The sequence below is a fragment of the Hyperolius riggenbachi genome, chromosome 7 (assembly GCF_040937935.1).
Source record: "Hyperolius riggenbachi isolate aHypRig1 chromosome 7, aHypRig1.pri, whole genome shotgun sequence".
Classification (NCBI taxonomy): domain Eukaryota; kingdom Metazoa; phylum Chordata; class Amphibia; order Anura; family Hyperoliidae; genus Hyperolius; species Hyperolius riggenbachi.
The window spans coordinates 126,644,488-126,671,431 of NC_090652.1; the positions used below are offsets into that span (position 1 = coordinate 126,644,488).

The 26,944-nt window shown below is 43.4% G+C and overlaps 1 protein-coding gene across 2 annotated transcripts in view; it reads right to left on the reverse strand.

Annotated features, from left to right (window-relative positions):
• Positions 1-26,944, reverse strand: part of RHBDF1 (rhomboid 5 homolog 1) — a 152,113-nt gene that overhangs the window by 14,623 nt on the left and 110,546 nt on the right. For both annotated transcript variants that reach the window (XM_068244624.1, XM_068244623.1), the window contains 5 exons: positions 25,473-25,724; positions 13,229-13,340; positions 10,140-10,214; positions 2,505-2,666; positions 1,025-1,128 (listed from right to left, as the gene is read on the reverse strand). In XM_068244624.1, coding sequence (XP_068100725.1) covers positions 1,025-1,128; positions 2,505-2,666; positions 10,140-10,214; positions 13,229-13,340; positions 25,473-25,724 — 705 coding nt within the window. The remainder of the gene's footprint in view (positions 1-1,024; positions 1,129-2,504; positions 2,667-10,139; positions 10,215-13,228; positions 13,341-25,472; positions 25,725-26,944) is intronic.

A 26,944-nucleotide genomic window follows, 5' to 3' on the forward strand; every position in this document is an offset into this window, starting at 1 on the left:
TACACCACCACGTCTCTTGGCTTCTCCCAGCACCCAGCAGACCGCCGCTAGGACAATACATTTAGATTGTAAGCAGGCAAGGGTAGGGCTCTCTACTCCTTTTGTGTCTTGCAATTCATTATACATTTTATTCATCATGTTAGTTTTGTTACCAATTCTGTATTTTGTATCGATTCTGTATTTTGTCACCAATTATATATTTTGCATATTGGTGTTTTCCATTTGTCTGTATTATTATGTACCCCACGTTCGTTTTTTTACTTTGTACAGTGCCACGGAATATGTTGTTGCTTTATAAATCAATAATAATACTCCTCAGTGCGAGGGGACATCATCTGAATGTCAGCTTTCATCAACACAATATAGGAGGAAGATTCATCAAAACCAGCACAAGGAAAACAGAATCAGAACTGGTAGGAAAATGGAGCAGATGTTCAGACCAAGGATTCTGAACTCCACTTCTGCACCTGCTTTGGACCAGATTTACTCCAGTCTCTTTGCACTGGTTTTGAGAAATCTGCTCCACCATATCACAGTTTACTGCACACTACTGCATGCAGATCAGATGCTCTGACTGATATCTGACTGAATAGGCCACACACATATTTCAGGTGTGTGATCCAGGTACTACCGAAGCCAAAAAGATCTCCATGACTGCTAAGCAACTGGTATTGTTAAAAAGAAATAAATATGGCAACTGTCTTATGCCTCTCACCTCATGTTCCCATAAATCCCAGGGTGCATACTATCTCCAAATCTGTTAAAGCATATGCGCGGACTCTGATCCCATGTAAGTTTATGGTCCTAGACCAAGTAGGTATATCAAAACACAGAGAATGGTCAAAGGCTTACGCGCTTTAATGACCACTTTATTTTGAATGTTGTTAACTTGTGTTGGGATGGGACTATTTCTGGCTTGTAGTACTTGGGACTGCTGTCAGGATTAGGAATCACAGTCTAGGCTAGTGCCTATGGTAAGCTGTGCTTTTCCATTAGAATACTCACACTTACACATCACACCTACCTGGGATCTTGACGACATACTGATCCATACTGTCTTTCACTTTTGTTTGCCAGGAGTGGAGTACTGGAATGAGTCGGCCATTTCACCCACACAGCCAGAGTAGACTGCAATAAAATGGGAGGAAATATTCACTATACTGGTTGATGCAAAAGAAACAAAACAAATGTATGTCATTTCAAGGTTTTTATTTAGCTATGTAGTATTAAAATGAGTAACAGATACAATCATGCAATGAGGCAAATTTTAAACAGTTTGTTCTTCAGTGGAAAGCTCCTTGCTTCAGAGGGCAGCTTCTGGCCTCATCCAAAGAGGTGATAACATTATCTTTTGTTTACATTCCATTGTCCGATACATTAAGTGAGCATTAAAAGTGCTGAAACTTTCTATCAGCTATCTCTGCTTCTCTTATGTGTGCACTTTATAGATTTTAATATATAAATACAGCAGCTATGCTATAAAATGTAATGACAGTATTCAGAGACGATAAACTGTACTTTCGGACCTTGTAATTTGTTAATGGACAATATTACTTGTGCATAAAAGCAAATATGGTAACTGAATGGGCAATAAAAAGTAGGAAAACACATTTTTATTGAATGTTATATCAGAGTTTTATCGCACTTGGTAATTTGTAAACAAGTGTTTACAAATTACAAGTTCCCAAAGTACAGTTTACCTGCTCTGAAAGCTGCCATTGCATTTTATTCATAGATTTTAATATGTAAATACAGTAGCTATCTAGTGAAAATTTCTCGTATGTCTGCTTGTCAGCTCAATATAGTTCCAATTCAGCAAGCACGTGGCTGGCCGTAACTAATTGTAGCAACAGAGGAACGTAAACAAAACATAATGTTATCACCTCTTGTAAGCCGAAGGAGCTTTCCATTGAAGAACAAAGTGCTGTGTTTAACTGTTTGAATGCTGTTCTGCTACATTTTTTTTAGTGGTAGCAGGTTTAAGGTTGTAAATAATCTTTTAGAACAAAGAGGAATTGCTGAGTTTCAGACCACTTTAAGTGGGGTTTACTTGATTTGATCTTTAATGGACTCTAGCATAATTGTATTAAAAGAAAAAACAAACAAACAGTGATAAGGTGTCTTTATCTACCCACATTGCATAAATCCAGGGCTGTGGAGTCGGTACAAAAATCATCCGAATCCGACTCCTCAGTTTATTGAAACCACCGACTCTGAGTACCCAAAATTGCTCCAACTCCGCAGCCCTGCATGGATCTCAACCTAATCTGAACACTCTATAGACTCCCCCACCCAGATCATCACCCACATTGTTTGTCCATCCACCTATCTTCCAGTCTTATGCTTATTGTTAACCATTTTGTAGACTGCTATTAGGGAACCTGAGGTTCCACTTATTCCAGAAGGTGCAATATATATTTGTGAACCTGGCACAATACTGTTTTAGAAGCCGGTCATTCATTTGTTGTGTAACAATGCCTAAGCTGAGACTGTCAATGTCCTACCGAGCACTCCTCTTCTGAGGTCTGGATACAGCCAGATTTATCATTTCTCACACAGCAGGCAGAGTGTTTCTCTTTCTCTCTCTTCATTTGAATTAAGTTGTATACTTGCTGGTCTTGTCTCATGCATGGAGAAAATTTTGCTCCGAGGTGTATTAAGTCTTCCTAAAAGCATGAAGAATACAGAGAACAAGTTTACTAGTAACAGTCCATATAGTAATTGTATAAATCACCTCAAGTCAGAAACAGCACCTCTATAACAGAACCTCAAGCTATTAATGACACATTCTTGTTTGTGAATGACCTGATAAAACAAGACCCCTGTAAAATATTTGTTTTAAAGGACACCCGAAGTGGAATATGGAAACTGCCATATTTATTTCCATTTAAACAATGCAAATTGCCTGGCTGTCCGGCTGATAGAGCCTCTAATACTTTTAGCCATAGGTGTAAAGGCGCCTCAAATCCCTCCCCCCCTTTCAATCTTGCAAATAGAAAGACTGTACCTTACATTAATTAGTTGTCCTAGAAATCCAAGAGAACTATCAGTTCAGTGTTCTCCCCAGGCTTTTTTAGCCGGGTGCTCCACCCGGCTAGATTTGGTGACCACCCGGCTGTCATCGGCTCACCTCCTCCTATGCTGTAAGAGTTGCCCTGCATTTTCATCTCAACCCACCCGGCTACTTTTTCATGCCACCCGGCTACTTTTTCAAGCCACCCGGCTGGAAAAAAATTCTGGGGAGAACACTGCAGTTGTTGTAAAGGAATTCAATAAAACACTGCTAAGCATAGCTATGTGGTGCCCCCTCCTGCATGTGTCACCTTAGGCATCTGCCTGGCTTGTCTATGTCTACAAACTGCCCTGCATAGACCCTAAAAAAACATGGAGATCAGATGTTTCTGACTGAAGTCTGACTAAATTTGCTTCATGCTTGTTTCACATGTGTGATTCAGACACTACTGGTGCCTGAAAGATCAGCAGGACAGTCAGGCAACTGTTATTGCTTAAACAGACTCTGGAACAAACTTTTCAGCCTTATTTCTTCTATTCTATAAGTTCCTATACATGATGTAATATGGTCTGGATTAATGCAGCCTTTTCTAGTTGCACTGTCTCTGTAATATATCTAATCTTCTTTCCTTTGTCAAGCTTTGTTGACCCAGGGAGGAATGCACTGCCTCTGATGTGATAGGGACAATTATGCACACCCCCTCCATGCCCCCTGCAGGCTCTGTGTAGCTGTGACCTTGTGAACAGCTGTGAGTGCAGAAAGATCAGTTCAAAGCCCAGACAAGCAGCTAAGGCAACAAGTGGCAGTAACATTCCAGCAGTCAAGTCAGGCTTGAGAGGAGCCACTGCAAATGGGCACCTGCTTTGATGATGTATTTCCTGTTTGGCGGCCATCTTCATTGTTTACAAAAACAATGAATAAAACAGTGATTTTATCACCAAGTAAGCAGCGAGAAGCGGTGAAAATGTCACAGAGGGGGCTAGGAGAAGACTACAAACAGGCTGGTACGTTTATTTATGTAAGATTTCCACAGTACAGGTTCTCTTTAAAATGCAATAAATATGTCAGCCTCTATATCCCTCTCACTTCAAGTGTCCTATAATACCCAATGTACTTTGCTCCACAAGCCAAAAATGCAGAGATACAAACTGTCACAAGTGCCTACTTTACCTGAAGTCTCCAAACGTAGAGAACAATGGAGAACAAAACTAAGAAAGCAAACATAAGTTTCCAACTCTTGCCTGGGTCATATGAGATCATAATGAATATTGCTAAGGCCCGGTTCACATCAGCGTTTTTTCCGGAACGTAAGCGGAACGTATACTGTACAAACGGAATGGATGTAAATGGATCCAATGTTAACCTATGGATCCATTTACACGCGTCCGTTGGTACGGGTACGTTCCGTACGTTCCCGCCCCCGGATCCAAAAAATGCCGCAGGCCCTAATTTTCCAGACCTTTCTGCCTAGCGGAACGGATCCCGGAAAAAAATACTGCAGCATTGGGGGCAATGGGAAACTGAACATTTCTTCACACTAGTGAAGAAACGGACCGTTCCACAGGTGATGGGGCATGGGCCGACGCGGTCCTGAGCGACGGGAGGGTGAGGGGAGGGTGCAGCAGCCGTGCGGGTGGGCTAGGGAGGCTAAATACATACCTAATCTTGTGCAGCAGCCGGCGGTAGAGGCTTCCGTCTTCTTCCGCGTCATGTGACTAGTCACATGACGCGCTGTGTAATCACAGCGGAAGAAGAGGAAGCCTCTACCGCCGGCTGCTGCACAAGATTAGGTATGTATGAGTGAAAACGGATCCGATCAATCATTGATCAGATCTGTTTTCAATATGTGAACAGGCCACGGACTGAGCCATCCGGCGGATCCGGTAAAGCGGACACTGGATCCTCTCACCGGATCCATTTTGGCCCAAACCGCAGATGTGAACCGGGCCTTAGAGCTCAGTGAGCTAGTGGCGGTGAAATTGCAGTTGAAGCATGTGCTTTGAGAACATAAGTAATAACACCATAGTTACTGTACTTATAATAACATCATGGCATAAAGATAAAGTAATATTGTCACTGAACTGTATATTATCAGTTCTTATTTACTTCAGAATCATTATCTTACTCGCACACAGAAAAAATGAATGGCTGTGTGAAACGGGGAGCGCAGTAGGTTAAATGTAACTGATACTTCAGAACAAGCATTTCTGGTATGAATGATTAGGGAAAGGCAGAACCATTGAAGAATTTAAGAATGTGATAAATAGTTTGTTCATGACTCATAAGGAAACACCATGGAAAAGATAAGCTTCAAATGAACAAAGTGCAATGATCCATTTCAATGCCATACTCGTTTTATAACTAAATTGTCTAGGAAACGCTATTTCAATAAAGTTTTGAACCTTGGATGTAAAAAAATAAATGATTTGTTTGACCTTCCCATAAATGGGTGTTGTGTTACACAGAGATGCCCAGTGAGGCAAAGCTGTGTACAAACAACAGGCTGAGTACTGTGTGTGATACTCTTTATATTTGCACAGTAGTTTCTTCAAGGATTAGCATTCTGAAGTATTTCCCTTTGTCAGATCCTGAGCACACTGACTCAGCTTCCAAACATCCACAAAATGTAAGAATTGCTGGAATCATCTGACTTACAAAGCTGTGTACAATGAATCATTGATGTTAACAGCATGCAGGACCTTGAAATACATCTAGTAGGAAGTAAACGTCAAGAAAAATATTGAACTGGCACATTAACTAACAAACTGTTTTCTTAATTTTATATATGCTTACATAGTTCCATTTATTTTTCTTACTGTAACCTTCCCAACAGATTATGTTAAAGTAAAAAGGTGCCCTATTTAGATACTTACCTCAGTAGAGGGAAGCCCGCCCCCTTCGCCTCCACCAACCCAGCGCTGGGACCCCCTGAATCCCCTCAACAAGTTCTTGTGGAGGAGCCACGCACCCATCCGTAAACAAGCGTAGCCGCACAATGCAGGACACTTCATGCCTGCACAGTAGTACGGAGCCGCCCGGGCTTGAGGGAAAACTTCTGTACTACTGCTCCATGGTAAATACACAAACCATACTGTTTAAACAATTCGTTTTGTAAGTTTAGCAGGCATGATCAACTGTCTCATTGCTTAAAAGAAATTAAGCTCTTGCTTGTCTAGCAATCTGCTTAACATACTAAAATAAGTGGTCTAGCGTAGGTTAACCTTACCCTCCACTCCCCGCCTTATCAGCTTGGCTCGATACCAGGATTCATTGCAGTGATCAATGAGCCCTCAAGTTGTGCAGTGGGTTCGAAATGTGAGGTACTAAGGATGTATTAGTAAATGCAGGGACTAAGGGACCAGAGCAGCATGTTTAAAGAGGACCTAAACTCCTCCAAAGGAGGGTAGGAAAACAGATACACCCACCGTGTTTGTATTTAGATATAACAGGCTGTCTAATTCTTCCTTATCTGCTAATAATGAGTCACTGTAATTTCAGCTGTCATCTCTGTCTGAACTGTGCCACAGTGTTTTGTAAACACAGGGGTTTAACCCTTTCTGTGCTCCTTGCAAACCAGGAAGTAATTACACTGCAGCATCTCTGAAGAAGCTCTATTAGGGCCTGTTTCCACTAGCCACCGCGCGTGGCTGCACTTCTGGGTCTGCCGATATGCAGACGAATCCCAGAAGCCATGCCATGCACGGCTATGGGATTCGCTGCCTCCCGCACAAAAACTGATGGTAATGTTGGCGGAATCGCTAGTGCATGCGATTCGTCTGGCGGCGGAATTATTCCCTATGGCAGAGTTTCCCTGAGCAATTTATCTGCGTGGAAACTCTGCGGATTCGGCCCGGTTTCCACGCTATTGGAAACAGGGCCTTAACCTGTTACAACAAAATGTTTTCTGTGAAGGTTATTATGCTGTTAATTATCTTTTAGAGCAGAGAGACAGGCCTTGGTTTAAGTCCACTTTAAACAGAGTGCCTTTACATATACAGGGTGGGCCATTTATATGGATACACCGTAATGAAATGGAAATGGTTGGTGATATTAACTTCCTGTTTGTGGCACATTAGTATATGTGATGGGGGAAACTTTTCAATATGGGTGGTGACCATGGTGGCCGTTTTGAAGTCGGCCATTTTGAATCCAACTTTTGTTTTTTCAATAGGAAGAGGGTCATGTGACACATCAAACTTATTGGGAATTTCACAAGAAAAACAATGGTGTGTTTGGTTTTAACGTAACTTTATTCTTTCATGAGTAATTTACAAGTTTCTGACCACTTATAAAATGTGTTCAATGTGCTGCCCGTTGTATTGGATTGTCAATGCAACCCTCTTCTCCCTCTCTTCACACACTGATAGCAACACAGCAGGAGAAATGCTAGCACAGGCTTCCAGTATCCGTAGTTTCAGGTGCTGCACGTCTCGTATCTTCACAGCAAAGACAATTGCCTTCAGAGGACGTCAAAGATAGAAGTCTGAGGCGGTCAGATTGGGAGGCCTTTGGGGCCATTCAACTGGCCCACAACGACCATTCCACTTTTCAGGAAACTGTTTATCTACGAATGCTCGGACCTGACACCCATAATGTGGCGGTGCACCATCTTGCTGGAAAAACTCAGGGAACGTGCCAGCTTCAGTGCATAAAGAGGGAAACACCTCATGTAGCAATTTCACATATCCAGTGGCCTTGAGGTTTCCATTGATGAAGAATGGCCCCACAATCTTTGTACCCCATATGCCACACCGTCATCTGAAGGCAATTGTCTACACTGTGAAGATATGAGATGTGCAGCACCTGAAACTATGGATACTGGAAGCCTGTGCTTGCATTTCTCCTGCGGTGTTGCTATCCATGTGTGAAGAGTGGGAGAAGAGCGTTGCATTGACAATCCAACACAATGGGCAGCACATTGAACACATTTTATAAGTGGTCAGAAACTTGTAAATAACTCATGAAAGAATAAAGTTACATTAAAACCAAGCACACCATTGTTTTTCTTGTAAAATTCCCAATAAGTTTGATGTGTCACATGACCCTCTTCCTATTGAAAAAAACAAAAAGTTGGATTCAAAATGGCCGACTTCAAAATGGCCGCCATGGTCACCACCCATCTTGAAAAGTCCCCCCCCCCCCTCACATATACTAATGTGCCATAAACAAGAAGTTAATATCACCAACCATTCCCATTTTATTAAGGTGTATCCATATAAATGGCCCACCCTGTAGTTTTTGGTACTTGGCATACATATGAAACTTCTTTACAGGCAAAGTCTATAACACATTTAATATACCCTTTCATAGTTCTACAATCAAGAACGACCATGTACAGGGGTGCAGCTAAGGTTTTTGTGGCCCCAAGCGGACTGTAGCAAGAGGCCCTAAATGGGTGTGGCTATCCCGCATAAGTGGGCGTGGCCATGACATGTGGGTGGAGCAGGAGGGCGGATTGGGGCGGGGCTGTTTGCGGGAAAAAAATGGATGTTGGGGTGATTGAGGCGCGCGTAGCGCGCCGAAAGATTGGCGCGGCCATGACATTGTATGGGCGAAGCTTAACCGTAGCACAGCAAATATAGCCAACTATGACCATTAAATAATAAATGCAGCAACAGTTACCCCAGACACCAGAAAATAAAAACGCAATTTGGGCCACATTTCAGCAGAAATCAAACGCAATTAGGGCACATTTTCAGCAGAAATCAAACGCAATTAGGGCACATTTTCAGCCGAAATCAAACGCAATTAGGGCACATTTTCAGCAGAAATCAAACGCAATTAGGGCAGAGTTCAGCAGAAATCAAACGCAATTAGGGCCACATTTTCAGCAGATATCAAACGCATTTAGGGCACAGTTCAGCAGAAATCAATCGCAATTAGGGCCACATTTTCAGCAGATATCAAACGCATTTAGGGCACAGTTCAGCAGAAATCAATCGCAATTAGGGCCACATTTTCAGCAGATATCAAACGCATTTAGGGCACAGTTCAGCAGAAATCAATCGCAATTAGGGCCACATTTTCAGCAGATATCAAACGCATTTAGGGCGCAGTTCAGCAGAAATCAATCGCAATTAGGGCCACATTTTCAGCAGATATCAAACGCATTTAGGGCACAGTTCAGCAGAAATCAATCGCAATTAGGGCCACATTTTCAGCAGATATCAAACGCATTTAGGGCACAGTTCAGCAGAAATCAATCGCAATTAGGGCCACATTTTCAGCAGATATCAAACGCATTTAGGGCACAGTTCAGCAGAAATCAATCGCAATTAGGGCCACATTTTCAGCAGATATCAAACGCATTTAGGGCACAGTTCAGCAGAAATCAATCGCAATTAGGGCCACATTTTCAGCAGATATCAAACGCATTTAGGGCACAGTTCAGCAGAAATCAATCGCAATTAGGGCCACATTTTCAGCAGATATCAAACGCATTTAGGGCACAGTTCAGCAGAAATCAATCGCAAATTCGCAATTAGGGCTGCGGCTGCAAAAAGAAAAGAATTTACTCACCTGGCAGGCTGGCACTGGCAGAAGTCTTCTCTCCCTGGTCTCCTCTCCCGGCCGGCTTCTCAGGCGCGCAGTTCCCACGGAGCTCCCTCCCTGGCTTCCTCCTCCAATCTCCCGCGCTGATTCATGCAGGCAGGGCTACGGGTCGGGAAGATGGCCACCCGAAGCCCTGTACTGGAGACATAGTCTCCAGAGCAGGGCTTCGGCGGCGGCCATCTTCCTGTAGCCCTGCTCTGCTCTGCCAGCCCGGCGGGGCTGCGGGGAAAAAGTGACGTCACGCCGACGTCACGGAGCCGCCGAGGCCCCTAAGATTGTGAGGCCCCAAGCGACCGCTTGGTTCGCTTTATGCCTCGCGGCGCCCCTGACCATGTACAAAGGTGAGATGAAATCCTGCAAAGTAATGTCAACATGTGTTGATCAAATCCATCATGAACATATCACTGGTATGTGTATTCACTGAGGCATTGTTACTCTGCACAACTGTTTATCAAAATTAATTGCCCAAACACAAGTCCCCAAGGCTCCAGCAGTACTTCTGTAACAGACTGGGAATGGAATTCTTCTACAGAAGTAAGATTCCACATCAATAAGAGATTATAGAATTACTTACAGAATTTGGTCCAATCCAGAAGTTTTCTTGCTGTATATATCTCACATTTTCATAAACCCCTTTATTACGTAAAACCTGGAAAACACATTTAACAGACATATAAAAGCTGACAACATAATTTGGAATTTGTCTTATACTCATTCACTTGCACTACATTTGTTGAGAACAAGCAGATATAATAATATATTATTCTTTATGTATTTCAAATGGTTCATGAATAATAAAATGTATTCCTTGTAAGTGCATCTTACGCGAGCGCTTTAATTACAGCGCAGGATATTTGGGAGCAGCCACCATAGGCTGTAATAGGAATTACAGCTATAGCAGCGCACACAGAGTAACTCCGAGGCCGTCAGAAGACAGAGCTGAAGTTACTTTTAAAACACAATAATTTGGCTTCCAGCAATTGCTGGAAGCTGAACTATTTCCTATCCCTACCATCCATGGCGGCCTGGAGGGGGAATAGTATTTAGCGCGGCCGGGAACTTGTGCAGAAGCAGGATCAGCCATATACCGGCTGTATCCTGCGCCCAAGTCTCCCGGCGCTATTTTATATGTATCCGTCTTACGTGCCTCTGAGAGCCACAAGGAAGGTGTAAAGGCTGTTTTCCACTGAGGTGCGATTCTATCGCTTTTTTCCCATTTTCACCTGCTGTAATTGCGTCGGAATTCCGCCGCGATTGCAATTTCGGACGGGAGAAGAAAAATACAGACCAGAAAAATATTTTGACTCGCCGAATTGCGCAAAAATGGAATAGCACTGTGACCGCTATGCAAGTTTCCTGTGCTCCTTTTCTCTGTATAGGGGCCAATCTCACGGAAAATGCAGCATGCACAATGATTGTGACTGGGGGAAACCCAGTTGCAAACCCAGCACACTAATGGAAACAATCCTGCAAGGTTTCCATCACACTGCTAGTGGAAAACAACCCTGAGATTTTTCCACGTACGCACCAGGTCAGGGCTGGATTTTCCATAAGGTACTGTAGGCACGTGCCTACAGGTGCCTGATGATAGAAAGGCAGCTCACTCCCCTCTCCAAGTGCCTCCCTCCTTCTTTATGCAGAGTCCCAAGCAGAGCATAAATGAGAGGTTCATCACCCACCTCTTGGCATTTCACGGAAAAGATCTCTCTTCAGTCAGGGGCACCACTAGCAGTTTAATACTGAGGTTACCTTTGGCTATCTGACACTAAGGGACACCTGTAGCTACCTATGACAGGCAAGGGAAGTAAGGGAAAAGTGACAGCTGGGCCAGCCAGCACACTTGTGGTGTGGTTCGGCAGTGGTTTGTAGGTTCATGGAGGGTGGAATCTAAGGTGCAAGGACATCTGTGCCTATAGGCTCCTGTGATGCACAATCCAGGCCTGCTCCAGGTATACACAGCAATACAAACTTTCTTACCCTTGTTCTGAAAGCTGTTTTAATTAGTCGGTCCTTACAAAATACCCCAAGAATCCCCAACATTATAAATATAGATGTACCTTATGAAGTTTAAATTCTGGTTTTGCACATTAGTTTTAAAACATATTCCAACCAAAGGGATAATTGCTTATAGTCACTGCTACGTAATTGTGTGAAGATTATTTCTAATTGAAAACAATGGAAATTGCTATAATTGTGTTCTGCAGGCATTATCTTGACCCCTTATCAATCCACTAAGTCATCTTTATTGTTTGAAAAGCCAATTATTTGTGATTATTTGGTGTATTGTCACATAGCTGTTTGATGGACAAGTCATGTATTGCATCAGAAAAGTTCTTCAAGTGGATGAGACTTTCCCATGCATTCAGGCAAGTCATGTGAGCTATTCACAGCTGTTAGTCATGCAGAATAAGGAAGTAACCAATCCTGTAACCAATCCTAACTACTTCTCTGAAGCAGTGTGAAAACATTGAAGGCTATAATATCTAATTTCTGTGACTGGAATTACACTGTAAATATATTTAATAAGTGCTGAGACCATCCACTAGGGGCGACTCAAGTAACTCTTTCCTTCATAAGAGAATGGAGACTCCCTGGAGCTGGTGACGCCATTATCTTTCAGCACAGTGACACCTAAAAGGTGTTCATTTAGGGCTTGTTCACACTGCAAGAGCTTTTCTAAGCACTTTGCGATTTTAAAGGCTCTTTCTAATGTTATTCTTTGTGTGCGAGGGTGAATATTGGTTAGTCATGGATTGTGGTTAGTGTTAGTGGAAAGGAAAGGCTTTGAGGGTAAGGGTTCGAAGGTTAATGTTAAAGAGAACCAAAAGGCGAAACTGCTGCAAAAATGAGATACTTACCTAAGCAGAGGTAAGTCTGTGGATCCTCCTCTTCATACACGAGAGCGGCCTTCCTGCAGCTACATGAATACAGCCACGCCTGTACAGTACCATGGAGCCGCCGTACAGGATGACCATGCGTGCATGAAAAGGAGCATGGCCACATACATATCTGGCAAGCTCTTGTCAGATATATTCAAGGTGTCTGCACACAGCAACGGTGGGGCCAGGAGGACGTGGAAAGCCTCTGCTAGATCCGGAAGCTTCCTTCTTCATAGGTAAGTATTTGTTTTTTTGCTTTAGGTCCGCCTCCGCTATTGTTGGGAATTCTATTTACTGGAACAGTGTCACTGTCACATCAGTGACAATAAACCTCTTCAACAATCAAGCCCTCTGCCCCAAAACATGTATACAGTGTAATAATGCTGAAATACCGTACTTGCAGGAGACGAAGAAATAATTAAGGTATAATAAATAGGGATGGTCAATGAGACGCAAATAATTTGATAAATTGATGCAGCATTATGCAAATTTTGGATGACCAATCAAATCCTGCTGAGGTAAAATTAGTTTGGTCCATTTTCGAGCTGCGTAAATTTGCGTACAAAATTTGCATAATCCTGCATCAACTCAAAATTATTTGCATCTCATTGACCATCTCTAATTATAAGTCATGCAATACAGTAATCTGTATGAAAGGTGAGAAGGTACATTTAGTGCCCAGAGTTGTGCTTTAGCTCAAAACATTGGAATTCAAAACACTCTTTGTAAGTTAAAGGTAATAATATTTCTTCAAGAAAAAAGGGATGTTAGATGAATTACTTACAGATTCTACAGTTTCATGTTGAGAAAATCCAACAGGTGCAAAACCGTAGATGGATACAGTGAGGATTGTTATGAGCAGATGTACAACTGTGATCCAGTAGCTGAAGAACGGCCTAGGAAGAAAACAATGCAGAGATATCAGAGTTCCACCCAAGAAAATATGCAAGCTAGAGCCATCATGTCACCCATTCTAGAAATAAGGTGCTGTTAGAGGTTTCTGTTGGTGGGGTCAGATCGCCCCCAGAAATGTTTGCTTATTTTTAATACATTTTTTTTTCATTACTTTTCATTAAATTTCCTTATTTTTTTAAAATTATTTCAATTCCCCTCCCTCTCTCCCTTCGTTTGCCTATCACAGCGGATCGCTCCTGTGTCACACGGCTCCTGTGTCACACGGCTGTCCCCAGTACAGCGCTGACTTAGATTGCAGTGCTGTACAGTACTATTAGACGGCGGTTTCGCCGTCTAACAGTTTCCGAGCGGCGATCAGAGCGGAGATGCGCACACATCAGCGCGCACGCTCTCCTGGAAAGCCCATTCCCAGATGTTCATGCCAATCGGCGTGAAGCTGTCCTGGACTGCTGCACTGCTTACGCCAATTGGCGTGGATCAGTCCGCAAGAGGTTTGGGCTGGCTGTGCTGCTAAACCTTTAAGCCATAGACCCTAAACAAACATGCGGATCACATGTTTGACTAAAAGAGAACCGAGGTGGGCATATGGGGGGCAGATGGGACACAGAGGCATGTTCTCTGCCTCATGACATTCCTCTGTATCCCCACACTGCCGCTCTCTGCCTCCTCACCGCCGCGCTATAGCCCCCCCAAGATTGCCAACATTATTTGTCGCCATGTTGGAGGTAAACACAGGGAGAGGGATTCCCTGTTCAAAACGCCCGCCAGGGGCGTTCCTGCAGGGTTTCCAGTGCTGCCATTGGGCAGCTCTCTATCCCTAGCCGTGCCCCCTACCGCTCCCCACTGTCACAGACCGCTAGGCCGGTCTGCGGATGGGGTAAATCGATCAGCGTCAGAAATCCTCTTACACGGTCATTTGTTCATCACGAAGGGTAACCCGCGTTCGCAATTTGATGAACTGACTCGCGAAGGGAGCGTTCTGATACCAACCGAATCACTCCACACACATATACAATTCAAAGATCTGCCACCAAGCGAGTTACACAGCCCGCTACTGTAATTTTACTAGGACTTCGAGAACGCTATATTAACCCTTAGCAGTATGCAAGAAGCTGGGTCAGATCGTTATGTCTGGGCCGGGTTCCCGCATACGGGTTATAAATGTATACTTCTATTAAACACAGGGTAGCGAGTTCAGGAGAATAGGTACGATTGTGTATGTTCAGCAACAGGTCATAACCGCTAAACGATTTTTAAACGTTTAATAACACAAATGCATTACATACAGTTATATACACCTATTAACATATAAAACACAGAGCTTAAAAATAAAAAGGAATAAAATCAGAAAGTTCTTACTTAGTTAGCTGAGCAGTCCATTTGAAGGATGAAGAAAATAGTCCAGTTTAAAGTAGGCATTCAGGTTAAAGTCTTTGTACACAACATGCGCCCGGTTCTCCTTGAGCACATGCCTAGACCTTCCTGGTAGATGGGAATTGAAGAACTGGGTGGAGTTCCTTGCAAACGCTTTTTACTGACCAGAGTTTTGGGGCGGTCACTACCTGGAAAGTAGGTGTGTTTGAGGCAGGGTTACCTCCTGAAAGTCAGGTCGCCACCCCCAGACTTGGAGCAAGGAATGTACCAATTATTAATAATTTGTGTAATTCCGCCCCAGATGGGTGCATCGCAAATGCGCGACCATATTCATAAGCAGCATGCGACTCTGTATTAAATGAGTCTATACACGCCTAGTCTGTCGAATTTGCTCTACGCAGGCCGGATAAAGTGGTTTCTACATGGATCCCTGATAGCTAGAAAATTATACTTCAGGTGAGTGATAGAACTGATTTCTGGGTATCAGGAAATATGTTTGTTGTCTTTCTGTGCCAAACCCATCTTGAATTATTAATAAAGTAAATGTTCCCATTGTGTGAAGCTATGAGTTTTTGGAGGGAAATTTGAATCTCAACCAGTTTGAGGAGGTTTTCCTTTTGGGGAAAGATGAGCTGTAGCCAAATGGCTTCTCCCCAGGGAAGCTAGCCACGTGTGACTTTCTCTCCTGACACAGGATGTGGGGGGGAAGGTTACTGTACTCAGTAAGAGAGAGGGAAATTGACATCTATTGTGCATTTACCCAAGACTGACAGGAACTGTGCACGACCATGCGAAAGTCGATGGCGATTTTGCGCACAACTTTCCGTAATGTCCGTCACATCTCCCCCCTACCAGTCGGACGCACAGAGTGGGTCTGCATGACCCGCTCTACGCGCCGCTTAGCTACTGAACGGGTTCTCGACTTCTTATCTGACTGCCCTTTAGACAACTCACCAGAAGCATAAGGCCTCATGGTCCGGTGTGTCCCAGTGTCCGCTTTGCGGACGGTGCGATGCACACCAACAGGCTTACCTCTAAAGGCCTGGCTGGGTTTGCATAGCGCTTCCTGTAAGGGAGAGAGTCGCTGGCTGACATCCGGGTCACTTCCTGACTCTCGGGTGTCAGCCTGCGAATCTGGAAGCAGCGTGGCATACCCCTGCTCTAACTGACTACACCTTGGCACAACATTTTGGTCAGCACAACCTAGGTGGACATTAGAGCACATTTTAAAAAACGAATCAGCCTTTACCGGGGTGGCGAGGCTTGCCCCTTCTTCAGGAAGGATAGAGGGTGGACCTCTGGGCAGTTTTGCACTGGGTTGCTTCTGCAAGGGGAAAACATGCAAGGGTGAGACAGGGAAGGTGCGGCCTGTCTCCACCAGCTGTTTGTTAACAGCAGGCAATGGTGGAGCACTCTGGCTGTCATAGCAGGAGGGGAGGTCTAGGCCCCCAGCTGCCTGCTCTGACACCTGGCCTGCTTCCACTGCCAAGCACGGATATGACCCAGGCAACACAAGACTGTTACCTCTTAGGTTAGAGGCAATCACACTTAAACATAAATCATTTTTAGTAATAGGAGATTCAGCATGAAATCTATTAGCAACATCTGGTACAACATTAACATCACAGTTACGTTCATTTTTCACATCATGTACACAGGTATCTGGAACAACAGTGACAGGTTTAGAATCAGACAAACCGTGATTAGACAGCTGTCCATTAGAAACAGGTACCGCTTCCTTGCCTCCTTCCCTAGGAGGGCTAGTACCATTACCCTTGCTGCCTCCCTCTGTCCCACCCCAAGCTTGTACCGTACCTGAGTGGGTCCAGACTGGCAATCCGGGGTGTTGATCACAGGTTCATAAAAGGATCGTAGGGTGCCAAGATCGGTGCCCAACAGCACAGGCACTGGGATGTCATCTGTCACCCCCACAACTTTTGACTGGCGGCCCCTTCCCCAATCGAGAACAACACGAGCTTTGGCGATGCGTGCGTGTGTGCCACCAACTCCCAAAAGTGTGACACGCTCATTAGGCAGGAAATTCTCCCTGGCTACAAGATGAGAGCGAACCAAGGTAAGCTCTGCGCCTGTGTCACGGAAACCAACAGCTATCTGGTCGTTAACTTCCACGACTTGATGATTTCCGGAAAGTCGAGGATTTGCTGCTCCCATGACGAGGTAGGCGTGTGCAGTAGAGGAGGCGCTAGCCACTTCTGCGCTAGGCTCTGGAGAAGGCGTCCTCACCTCGGGGCAGGCAGACTTGAGGTGTCCTCGCTGTCCACAGTGGTAACACTTCGGAACATATGTGGCATCAGGCGGATGAGTAGCAGGTGCAGCATCCGGCCTCTGTGGCTGTGGGACCCGATTCCCACGGTTAGCAGGGGGAGGAGAGCTGGGTTGCATAGGTCTCCCCCCTCTCCAGCTCTGGGCTGGAGGTTTGCGGCTGTCCGGCACACAGGTGGCCACAAAAGTGTCTGCAAGTTCTGCTGCAGTTTTGGCGGAGTCCGGCTTCCACTCCAAGACAAACTGCCGGACGTCTGGAGTGCAGCAGTTCAGCAACTGCTCCTGCACGATGAGGTCCTCCAGACCTTGGTGAGAGTCTTTTTTGAGGCCCCGTGACCACTGCCTGAACACAGTCAGCAGGCGACTCTCCAGGTCGGTGTAAGAGTCGGTGTGGCCTTTCTGCAGGGAGCGAAACTTTTTGCGATAGACCTCTGGGGTCAGCTGGTATTTGGCGATAATCGCAGCTTTTATCGCAGCATAGTCATTGTCCTTGTCAGCGGGTAAGTCCACAAACGCCTCAAGCGCTTTGTCCCGCAAGTTGGGTGTCAGATATCTCGCCCACTGCTCCTGGGGCAGATGATGCTGACGACAAGTCTTTTCAAAGGAGTGTAAATAAGTGTCCGGGTCGGTTCCCTTCTCCATTTCTGGGAATTTAAACTTTGGAGTCCCAAACGGGCCTGCTGTGGACCGGAGTTCCAGAGCACTTTGCGAGGGATTTTGGCCTTGCGCTCGCAGGTTGGCCATTTCAAGGTCATGTCTGCGTGCGGCTGCTCTCTCCTCTCTTTCCGCTTCTCTCTCAGCAAGCCACCGGCGCTCTGCCCGTTCCGCTTCTCGCTCTGAGGCTTCCATTTCCGCCTGGCGCTGGCGTTCTGCACGGTCAGCATTTTCTCTGACGATCTGCATGTACAGCTCAGGATTTGTCTCCAACAGCCTTTGTAATCCAGGTTGCATTCCAGCATCAGGAACACAGAACAGGTTGGCATGGGCGGGCTCCTGCCGGCCACCATGCTCCTCAGCAGTTACAGCGACCTGTTCAGACGCGGTACCGTTTTCCTCTGGGTCTGGAAGTGGGTTGCTTTACTCCAACCGCTCACTTTCCTCTGCCCCAGTTACAGCACCGTCTGAACCAGGAGTGTGCTCTCCCAGCATCTGCTCCGGCTGGGTATTCAGTCGCAACAAGTCCTCGATCAATTGGGATTTCTTTTTTCTATACGTCATAATGCCTTTTTCCTCACACAAGTTTACTAGGTCTGCCACTGACATTTTCTTGTATCTTGCTGCAGCCATTTTTGCCAAATAAAAGATAGGATAGCAAAAGAGATTGGGGGGGAACTCTGTGCTACACGTTTAGTCTATATAAATGGTAATGCACCGGTTATTGACCACAGATTTTTGATCTGTTCTGGCAGGTTAATCAAATAACGTTGCCGTTGATGTTCTGAACATACACAAATCCCAAAAAGCTGCCAAACAATGTCACAGACCGCTAGGCCGGTCTGCGGATGGGGTAAATCGATCAGCGTCAGAAATCCTCTTACACGGTCATTTGTTCATCACGAAGGGTAACCCGCGTTCGCAATTTGATGAACTGACTCGCGAAGGGAGCGTTCTGATACCAACCGAATCACTCCACACACATATACAATTCAAAGATCTGCCACCAAGCGAGTTACACAGCCCGCTACTGTAATTTTACTAGGACTTCGAGAACGCTATATTAACCCTTAGCAGTATGCAAGAAGCTGGGTCAGATCGTTATGTCTGGGCCGGGTTCCCGCATACGGGTTATAAATGTATACTTCTATTAAACACAGGGTAGCGAGTTCAGGAGAATAGGTACGATTGTGTATGTTCAGCAACAGGTCATAACCGCTAAACGATTTTTAAACGTTTAATAACACAAATGCATTACATACAGTTATATACACCTATTAACATATAAAACACAGAGCTTAAAAATAAAAAGGAATAAAATCAGAAAGTTCTTACTTAGTTAGCTGAGCAGTCCATTTGAAGGATGAAGAAAATAGTCCAGTTTAAAGTAGGCATTCAGGTTAAAGTCTTTGTACACAACATGCGCCCGGTTCTCCTTGAGCACATGCCTAGACCTTCCTGGTAGATGGGAATTGAAGAACTGGGTGGAGTTCCTTGCAAACGCTTTTTACTGACCAGAGTTTTGGGGCGGTCACTACCTGGAAAGTAGGTGTGTTTGAGGCAGGGTTACCTCCTGAAAGTCAGGTCGCCACCCCCAGACTTGGAGCAAGGAATGTACCAATTATTAATAATTTGTGTAATTCCGCCCCAGATGGGTGCATCGCAAATGCGCGACCATATTCATAAGCAGCATGCGACTCTGTATTAAAGGAGTCTATACACGCCGAGTCTGTCGAATTTCCTCTACGCAGGCCGGATAAAGTGGTTTCTACATGGATCCCTGATAGCTAGAAAATTTTACTTCAGGTGAGTGATAGAACTGATTTCTGGGTATCAGGAAATATGTTTGTTGTCTTTCTGTGCCAAACCCATCTTGAATTATTAATAAAGTAAATGTTCCCATTGTGTGAAGCTATGAGTTTTTGGAGGGAAATTTGAATCTCAACCAGTTTGAGGAGGTTTTCCTTTTGGGGAAAGATGAGCTGTAGCCAAATGGCTTCTCCCCAGGGAAGCTAGCCACGTGTGACTTTCTCTCCTGACACAGGATGTGGGGGGGAAGGTTACTGTACTCAGTAAGAGAGAGGGAAATTGACATCTATTGTGCATTTACCCAAGACTGACAGGAACTGTGCACGACCATGCGAAAGTCGATGGCGATTTTGCGCACAACTTTCCGTAATGTCCGTCACACCCACGCCTCCCTGCACGCTGGATGAAAGAATTAATTTCTCTTTCCAGCGTCATGACCTATAGGTCTCGAAAGTGAAAGTGGGCTAGTGCGGTCCACGGGAGCTGTGTGGAGTGGCAGTTTTTGCAGCTACCTGATCCACTCAGCCTACTTTTTTTTTAAAAAATGTAGCTCACCTCGGGCTCTCTTTAAGTTTGATGACTGCATTTGCCACATGCTTGTTTCAGGTGTGGGTGTGATTCAGACACTACTGATGCATGAAAGATGAGCAACACAGCCAGGCAACTGGTTTGCTTAAAAGCAAATAAATAATGCAGCCTCCATATCCCTCTCGCTTCAGGTGTCCTTTAAGTTGTATTTTGAGGAGGATTCTGTAGATAACCTAAACTATGTACAGACATAAACTAATAATGACCTGACCCAGCAGACATCAATCAAGTATCTCAGACTTATCTGGAGTTTAAGGCCAACCCAGCTCAATGAACAGCGGTCCACTAAGGGCTGGTGCACACCAGAGCGGTTCTGGAGCGTTTTTTAAAATGCTTACAGGGGGAAAACCGCTTGGCTAATGAAAGTGAATAGGACGGTGCACACCAGAGCGGTTCGTTTTTTCCACAAACGCAAATTCGGGGGCTGCAGCATTTTTTAGATTTCTGAGGCGTTTCTGCCTCAATGTTAAAGTATAGGAAAGTAGAAAACCGCTCTGAAAAACGCTAGACCAGAAAGGTTTTCCAGGCATTTTTGTTACAGTAGCTGTTCAGTAACAGCTGTACTGTAACAATATTTATAATCTTTTACAAAAAAACGCTCCAAAAACGCTAGGCATGTTTAGAAAACCTCTGTAAAGATGCCTAGAATCGCTCTGAAATCTGCTTCAAAAACCTCTAGCGTTTTGCGGATCTGCTCGAGGTTTTTGGTGTGCACTAGGCCTTAGTTGGACTTTTTAAATCTGGTTGATGCAAGTCTACAGTAGTACAGTTGGCGGCAGTTTGAATTTTGGAACAATGAAATGTAGGTTTATAAACTGAACTGGCAGCACTTCTCTTCAAATTTAACTTTCCTTACCAAACATACAGTAAAAGTTTTCTTTTTTTTTATCTAATCTTAGATAAAGTAGCCCACATCTACATGCTTTCTGTTTTATAGCAGTTACTGGCAGGTCTGACTGTTTCCCAGTGTTACTAATGGCATAGTTCAGCTGTAGTTTAATATGATTGCAGGAAAACCCCAGATGAGTCACTCAGAGACAGTCACACACATTCCGGGTCATGTCACTGCTGTTCCGCCCTCCTGTGTCTAGGCTACAAGACAATTAGTGCTGTATAGTGAATGTCCGGGTTGGAGATCATACAGCTATAATACATACAGAAATTTGAAAACTGTGCTCTCCAGTCTGATTTGGGCAGCTGATACCTAAGGCCAAATCTATAACATCTGCAATTGGATAGACTTTATTGATTTTTTTCAATGACTTAGGGCTTGTTCACACCTAGTGCGTTTTCACATTTTTTTTTAAACGCTAGCGATTTTGAAAATCGCCCTAAAAGCGCTTGTGCAATGATTCCCTATGAGAGTGTTCAAATCCGAGCGTTTCAATTCCGATCCGCTCACCAAAGCACGGCCTGTACCATTTTTGGGGCGATTTGCCTATAATGGAAGGTATAGGGAAATCGAAATCGCAAAACGCTTGAAAAAGTGCTTTGTATAGCGATTTACCCCGCGCTTTTAAGAATAAATAAATTGTATTTACTCTTTTCCAGGACAAAGAGTTCACTTCCTGACGTGAAAAAACAAATCGCTTGCTTTATACAAAATCGCAACGTGCAAGTAATCGCTGGGAGGGGAAAAAACACGCAAAAAATCGAAAATCTCTGGCATCGATTTCGATCTTAGATGTGATCTTAGATGTGATCAAAGCCTAAAGGTGGTCACACACGATACAATAAAATGATCCGATTTTACAGTAATTCGATAAAAACGATCGTATCTCCCGAAAAAATCGAAAGCTTTTTTTTCATTCGACTGAAAAATCCGATCGGATTTCCCGTTTTCTTCGATTTTAATCGATCCGGACTGCCAGATATTTTTCTTCAATCTTTCTAAAGATTGTATGGTGTGTGTTGGATTGTCAATTTATTAATATACACACCCAAGCAATTTTGTCAGAGTTTCCAATCATTTTTATCATAATTGGGGGAAAAATTGAACATAGGTGTGTGGTACATTGGTCATATTTTTGAAATGTTACAATCAGTCAGAAAAATTTATTGCAATTCTTAAATTGAACAGATATTTAAAAAAATTGTATGGTGTGTGGCCACCTTTATTGTGATATTTTCCAACAAACTAAAGAATAATATCAGTTCTAATCTATAATGATAGCAGTATATTGTACAATGTAACCACTGCTAAAGACAAGACGTCTGGAGGTAGGATGATACCATATATTATGACACTAAGGGCTCACTAGAAATCACTAAACAATTTTAGTTATTTTTCCAAAGCAATTTCTGGAATTTTTAAAGTGATTATGAATTTTATGCAAACGATTTCTACGGCGATTGCGATTAGAAAAAGGCATTTTCATTGCTATGGTTATTAAAACTGTGTGGTGTGAATCGATTGATTGGAAGGTTAGAGAAACCTCTGATTGGCTAAGGCGGTACAAGCAACCAGGAAATTGCAAGTGGTTTGGGGTAATAAAAGCCCTGGAAAATTATTTTGCACAGCATTTAAAAATAACAAAAGTTTGCTTTCTTAAAACAGAAAGAATTTGCGATAATTCAGGTTGGAGTGAGCTTGAGATGTCTCCCAGTGCATCACTGCTAAATATATGCAAATTAACCATTGTTACCCTAAAGCTGAGTACACACGTACGATAACGATCGTTCAAAAACGAACGATAACGACAATCGGAACGATAATCGTGCGTTCAAAAAGTGTGAACGATCGTTTTTGTGAACGATAACGATCGTTATCGTTCAATCGGACCGATCCAACCCGGCGGATTTTTTCGAAAGATAATCGTTCAATCGTTGCAGTGTGTACAAAGATCGTCCGATAACGCATGTTCTTATTGCCTGTCATAACGTCACTTCCGTTTGCGCACGCATTTTTTAATCGTTCGTCGTTCAGTACTTTATACTTATATCGTTCACGTGTGTACACAATCGTTCATTACGAACGATCTTTTCCGTCTAATTTGAATATCGTGTAAACGTCACGAATCGTTCGTAACGAACGATCTTTATCGGACGTGTATACGAACCTTTAGTAACTAAACACACCTCCAGAACCGCTGGAATGCAATGATGTGTCAGCTTGTTAATTTGTACACAGCCATAATAATCCAACATGCATACAGACTGTTTCAGATTGTTTGATCCTCATCAGTGCATGGCATGGATTATTTTGGCTCTATGGAGTAGGGCTTGTAACACCGAGAGGTACAGACTAACCAGCAAGCTTATGGTGAACCAGAACTCATTGGAGTGTGTGAGGGACTACAATGGTCCTAAAAGCCCCCTTACTAAAATACTAAGGAAAACAAAAGTTTGCTTTCTTAAAACAGAAAGAATTTGCAATAATTCAGGTTGGAATGTATTTTAGCAAGGGGGCTTTTAGGACCATTGTAGCCCCTCACACACTCCAATGAGTTCTGGTTCACCATGAGCTTGCTGGTTAGTCTGAACATTTAAAAATGATTTTCCGGCAATCCTGTACATTATACAGAAGCAAATTGCTCCAAAAAAAGGTTGCAGGCACAGCTTTTGTGGTTTCAGTGAAATAATTACCAAAGAACAATAAATCACCAGCGATTTGCCGGAGAAAAATGCTCCAAAAGTATTGCTAGTGGACCCTGGCGCTAAAGCACCAACTATACGCAACGTAACATGTCAAGGAAACACGGCTATGGTTTTTGCTAACACAGATCAATTTCACAACATTTTAATCACATTATCTTCATCAGCAAATCAATCTCTACACTCCTTTTAAATATGTTTTGCTTTCAGTGTCATACAGAAAAGAAAATGGAGCTCTGCAGATGATCAAATCCATACACCCCTTAGGCGAGTGGATGCTGGTCCTGGACACCAAATCGAAAAAAGGGATCCGCACAAAGACTTGCTGAAACACAAATCGCTTTTATGGTCTCATCACACACACAAAGTACATCTGACCGTTCTACCAACGATCCTTTCGGGATTGTAAATGTCCCCTTTGTCAAGGCATGGGGCAGACAAAATACATAAATACGTGTATTTTGTCTGCCCCATTCCTTGAGAAAGAGGACCTTCACGGCCCCGAAACAATCATCGCTAGAACGGTCAGATGTACTTCATGTGTGTGATGGGATCATAAAAGCGATTTGTGTTCCAGCAAGTCTGTGTGCGGATCCCTCTTTTCGATTTGGTTGCAGAAGAACCAAGCCTACTTTTTAAAGCTTTTGGATTAACCAATAAATATTATTGTGCATGAAAAGCATGATTTCCAGTGCATTAATAGTGATGGCATGCATGCAAACCCAGAAGGCACACAGAGATGGTAAAGTGAATCCATTCTTGCCGGTGCCGGAGTTGCTGATGTTTGTATTTCAAGTGAAGTGATTAAATCCCACTTCAATCTGCTTTATACACTCACATCACCTGCATAGGATGGGTACTGTACTGAGACAACCTTGGAAGAACAGACATTGATAGAGATGTAAGTGTGTATTTGACTAACCTCTTTAGCATGTGGTTGTTGTACTACATAGCTGTCCCAGTCTATTAAACCTGTCTTAAGGTGGATCTGCAGCCATACATTATGTTTGTAGGTTTAAATGGACTTGGGGCAGCTGTAATGATTTCAGGGAATATTTCCCTCACAATCTATTCTGGCACTGTCAGTGGAAAAGTAAAAAGAATACTCTTGGAAGGGGCCTCAAGGACACACGTTCCCAGAACAAATATGACTACTACCCCTTTGCATGAGGGAGCGGGTAAAACCCAAGAAACAAGTCGAATCGCAGCTTGGAGTTATTTATTGTTCATTAAGATCATATAGGAGGTAAGTCAACTTTTCTGCTGATTTTTTTGTCCACCCTTGTCTGGTATCTAACCCTTCTTTACCACAGAGAGTTTATTACCTACCTGCTTCTTCTATAGTGACTGCCTTAGTGGTAACCCATGTTTGTAAGTATAAATTCCTTGTAACTAGTAATCCCCACCATAAAAATGTACTACACCATATTATGTTCTGGGTTGTATCTCTTTTTATCACTAAATGGTTTTCACCATTTTTAAAAGCAGAAAGTTACTGGTTTCACTGGGGCAGACTAGGGAAGCTTTCGTGTCAAAGACCTTTGGATCACTTTTGGTGCAGATCACCACTTTTTTTAAGCTGCAATGCACGTCAAATGTCCATGGATAGTTTCCCCCCCTTTTTTTTGTGATAACTGCCTAGTGTATATACTGTTCTCTAACTCTTCCATTACACCAAGACCTCCACTGACATTAATTAGCTAGTACATTTAAATACCCAACTGATATCTCCACTGCATAGTGAATAACATGTTTTAAGTAACTTTCGTGACTTCTAAATGTTGATTGAAAACTGTTAAAAGTCTACTTACCGATGATCATCCATATCTTCTATTTGTCTCTTTATGTAGCTGTCTATTCTTTTACGGTAAGTTCTGTTCGTTAGTCTTCCAACCATTCCAAGCCCATACGGCCTTTTCTCTTTTGCAAATAATTTCTTAACGGGGATAGCAATACGCTGCCCCCTCTTCTGCGGATTAACACTGACGACCTCCTGACAGAGCCTGATCTTTGGTTGCACAAGCTGTCCCTCTTTTGTTTTGCGCCATCCTCTTTCTAAAGGCCTAAACAACATAATATACAGGGGTCAGTCATAGATCGTAAGCGGTCTACAACATAAACATCATATAACAGTTGGGCCATACAAAAAGTAAGAGAAGTAAATCAAGAAAGTGAGTCCTTCCGTCCAACGATTTCTATACTTGGCTTGTTTGAACGACTTGTATTGTACTCGGGAGGAGGAGATGGGGGTAGGAGTAGCCTGTGACCTGCTGCCGAATACAACAGTACCTGGCCACAAAATCCATGTTGGATGATTAGTATTACTGAATGCAATAAAAAAGGGTAGTCTTTTCAGTAGGCATAGTAATCATAAATTGTTGTTTTAAAGAGGAACGTTAGCGAAAATGGGGGAAAAAAATAAATCAATACATTGGCCTCAATTCACTAAGCTTAACTCCTGTCTTTAATAACTCTTCTGAGCCGTTTTACAGTTATCACCACGGTGATATAATTGTGATAACTGTAAAACAGCTCAGAAGAGTTATTAAAGACAGGAGTTAAGCTTAGTGAATTGAGGCCATAGTAAAGTAAAAAGTTAAAAAACAGAAGAGATATCAAGAAATCATTGATATTCGCCATGTAATTTGTTCATATTGTTGATCCACAATCAGCCTGCACGTAATAATATTTACTACTGGCAGATATGAAAAAAACAGACTGCACTAACTTCCATTATCTATAGCCACACCCCCTAACAATGCAATAGGCTAAAAGGTTGACTTTTTATAGCTATACATACTGTATGTACAGAGGGAGATACTGGTTGTTTCCCACAATACAACAAGGCTCACAAACAGGAAACTGCTAGGACCTAGGTCCTGACATCACACTGGGGAAGTGGGGGGGGGGGGGTTCACCACAATATCAGCCATACAGACCCCCCCTGATGATCTATTCGAGAAAAGGTAAAGGTTTCTCATGGGAAAAGGGGGTATCAGCTACTTTTCAGAAGTTTAATCTTTGGTTTCAGTTCCCCTTAAAGTGACAACAAAAATGACTATCTACACAAGTCTGAAAGTTAAACTTCAGGACAGTCTTTTTATTTAAGCTTTGGGTAGCATAGAGGAAGGTCAGAATCTCTCACATATGTACTGCAGCCTGTATCCCCACTGGATGCAAATTGCCTGGCTGATGTGCTAATCCTCTGCCTCTAATGCTAGGTACACAGTATGCCATTTCCCATCAGATCAACGGGTCGAGGGGGGGCAGACCGGAGATCGGG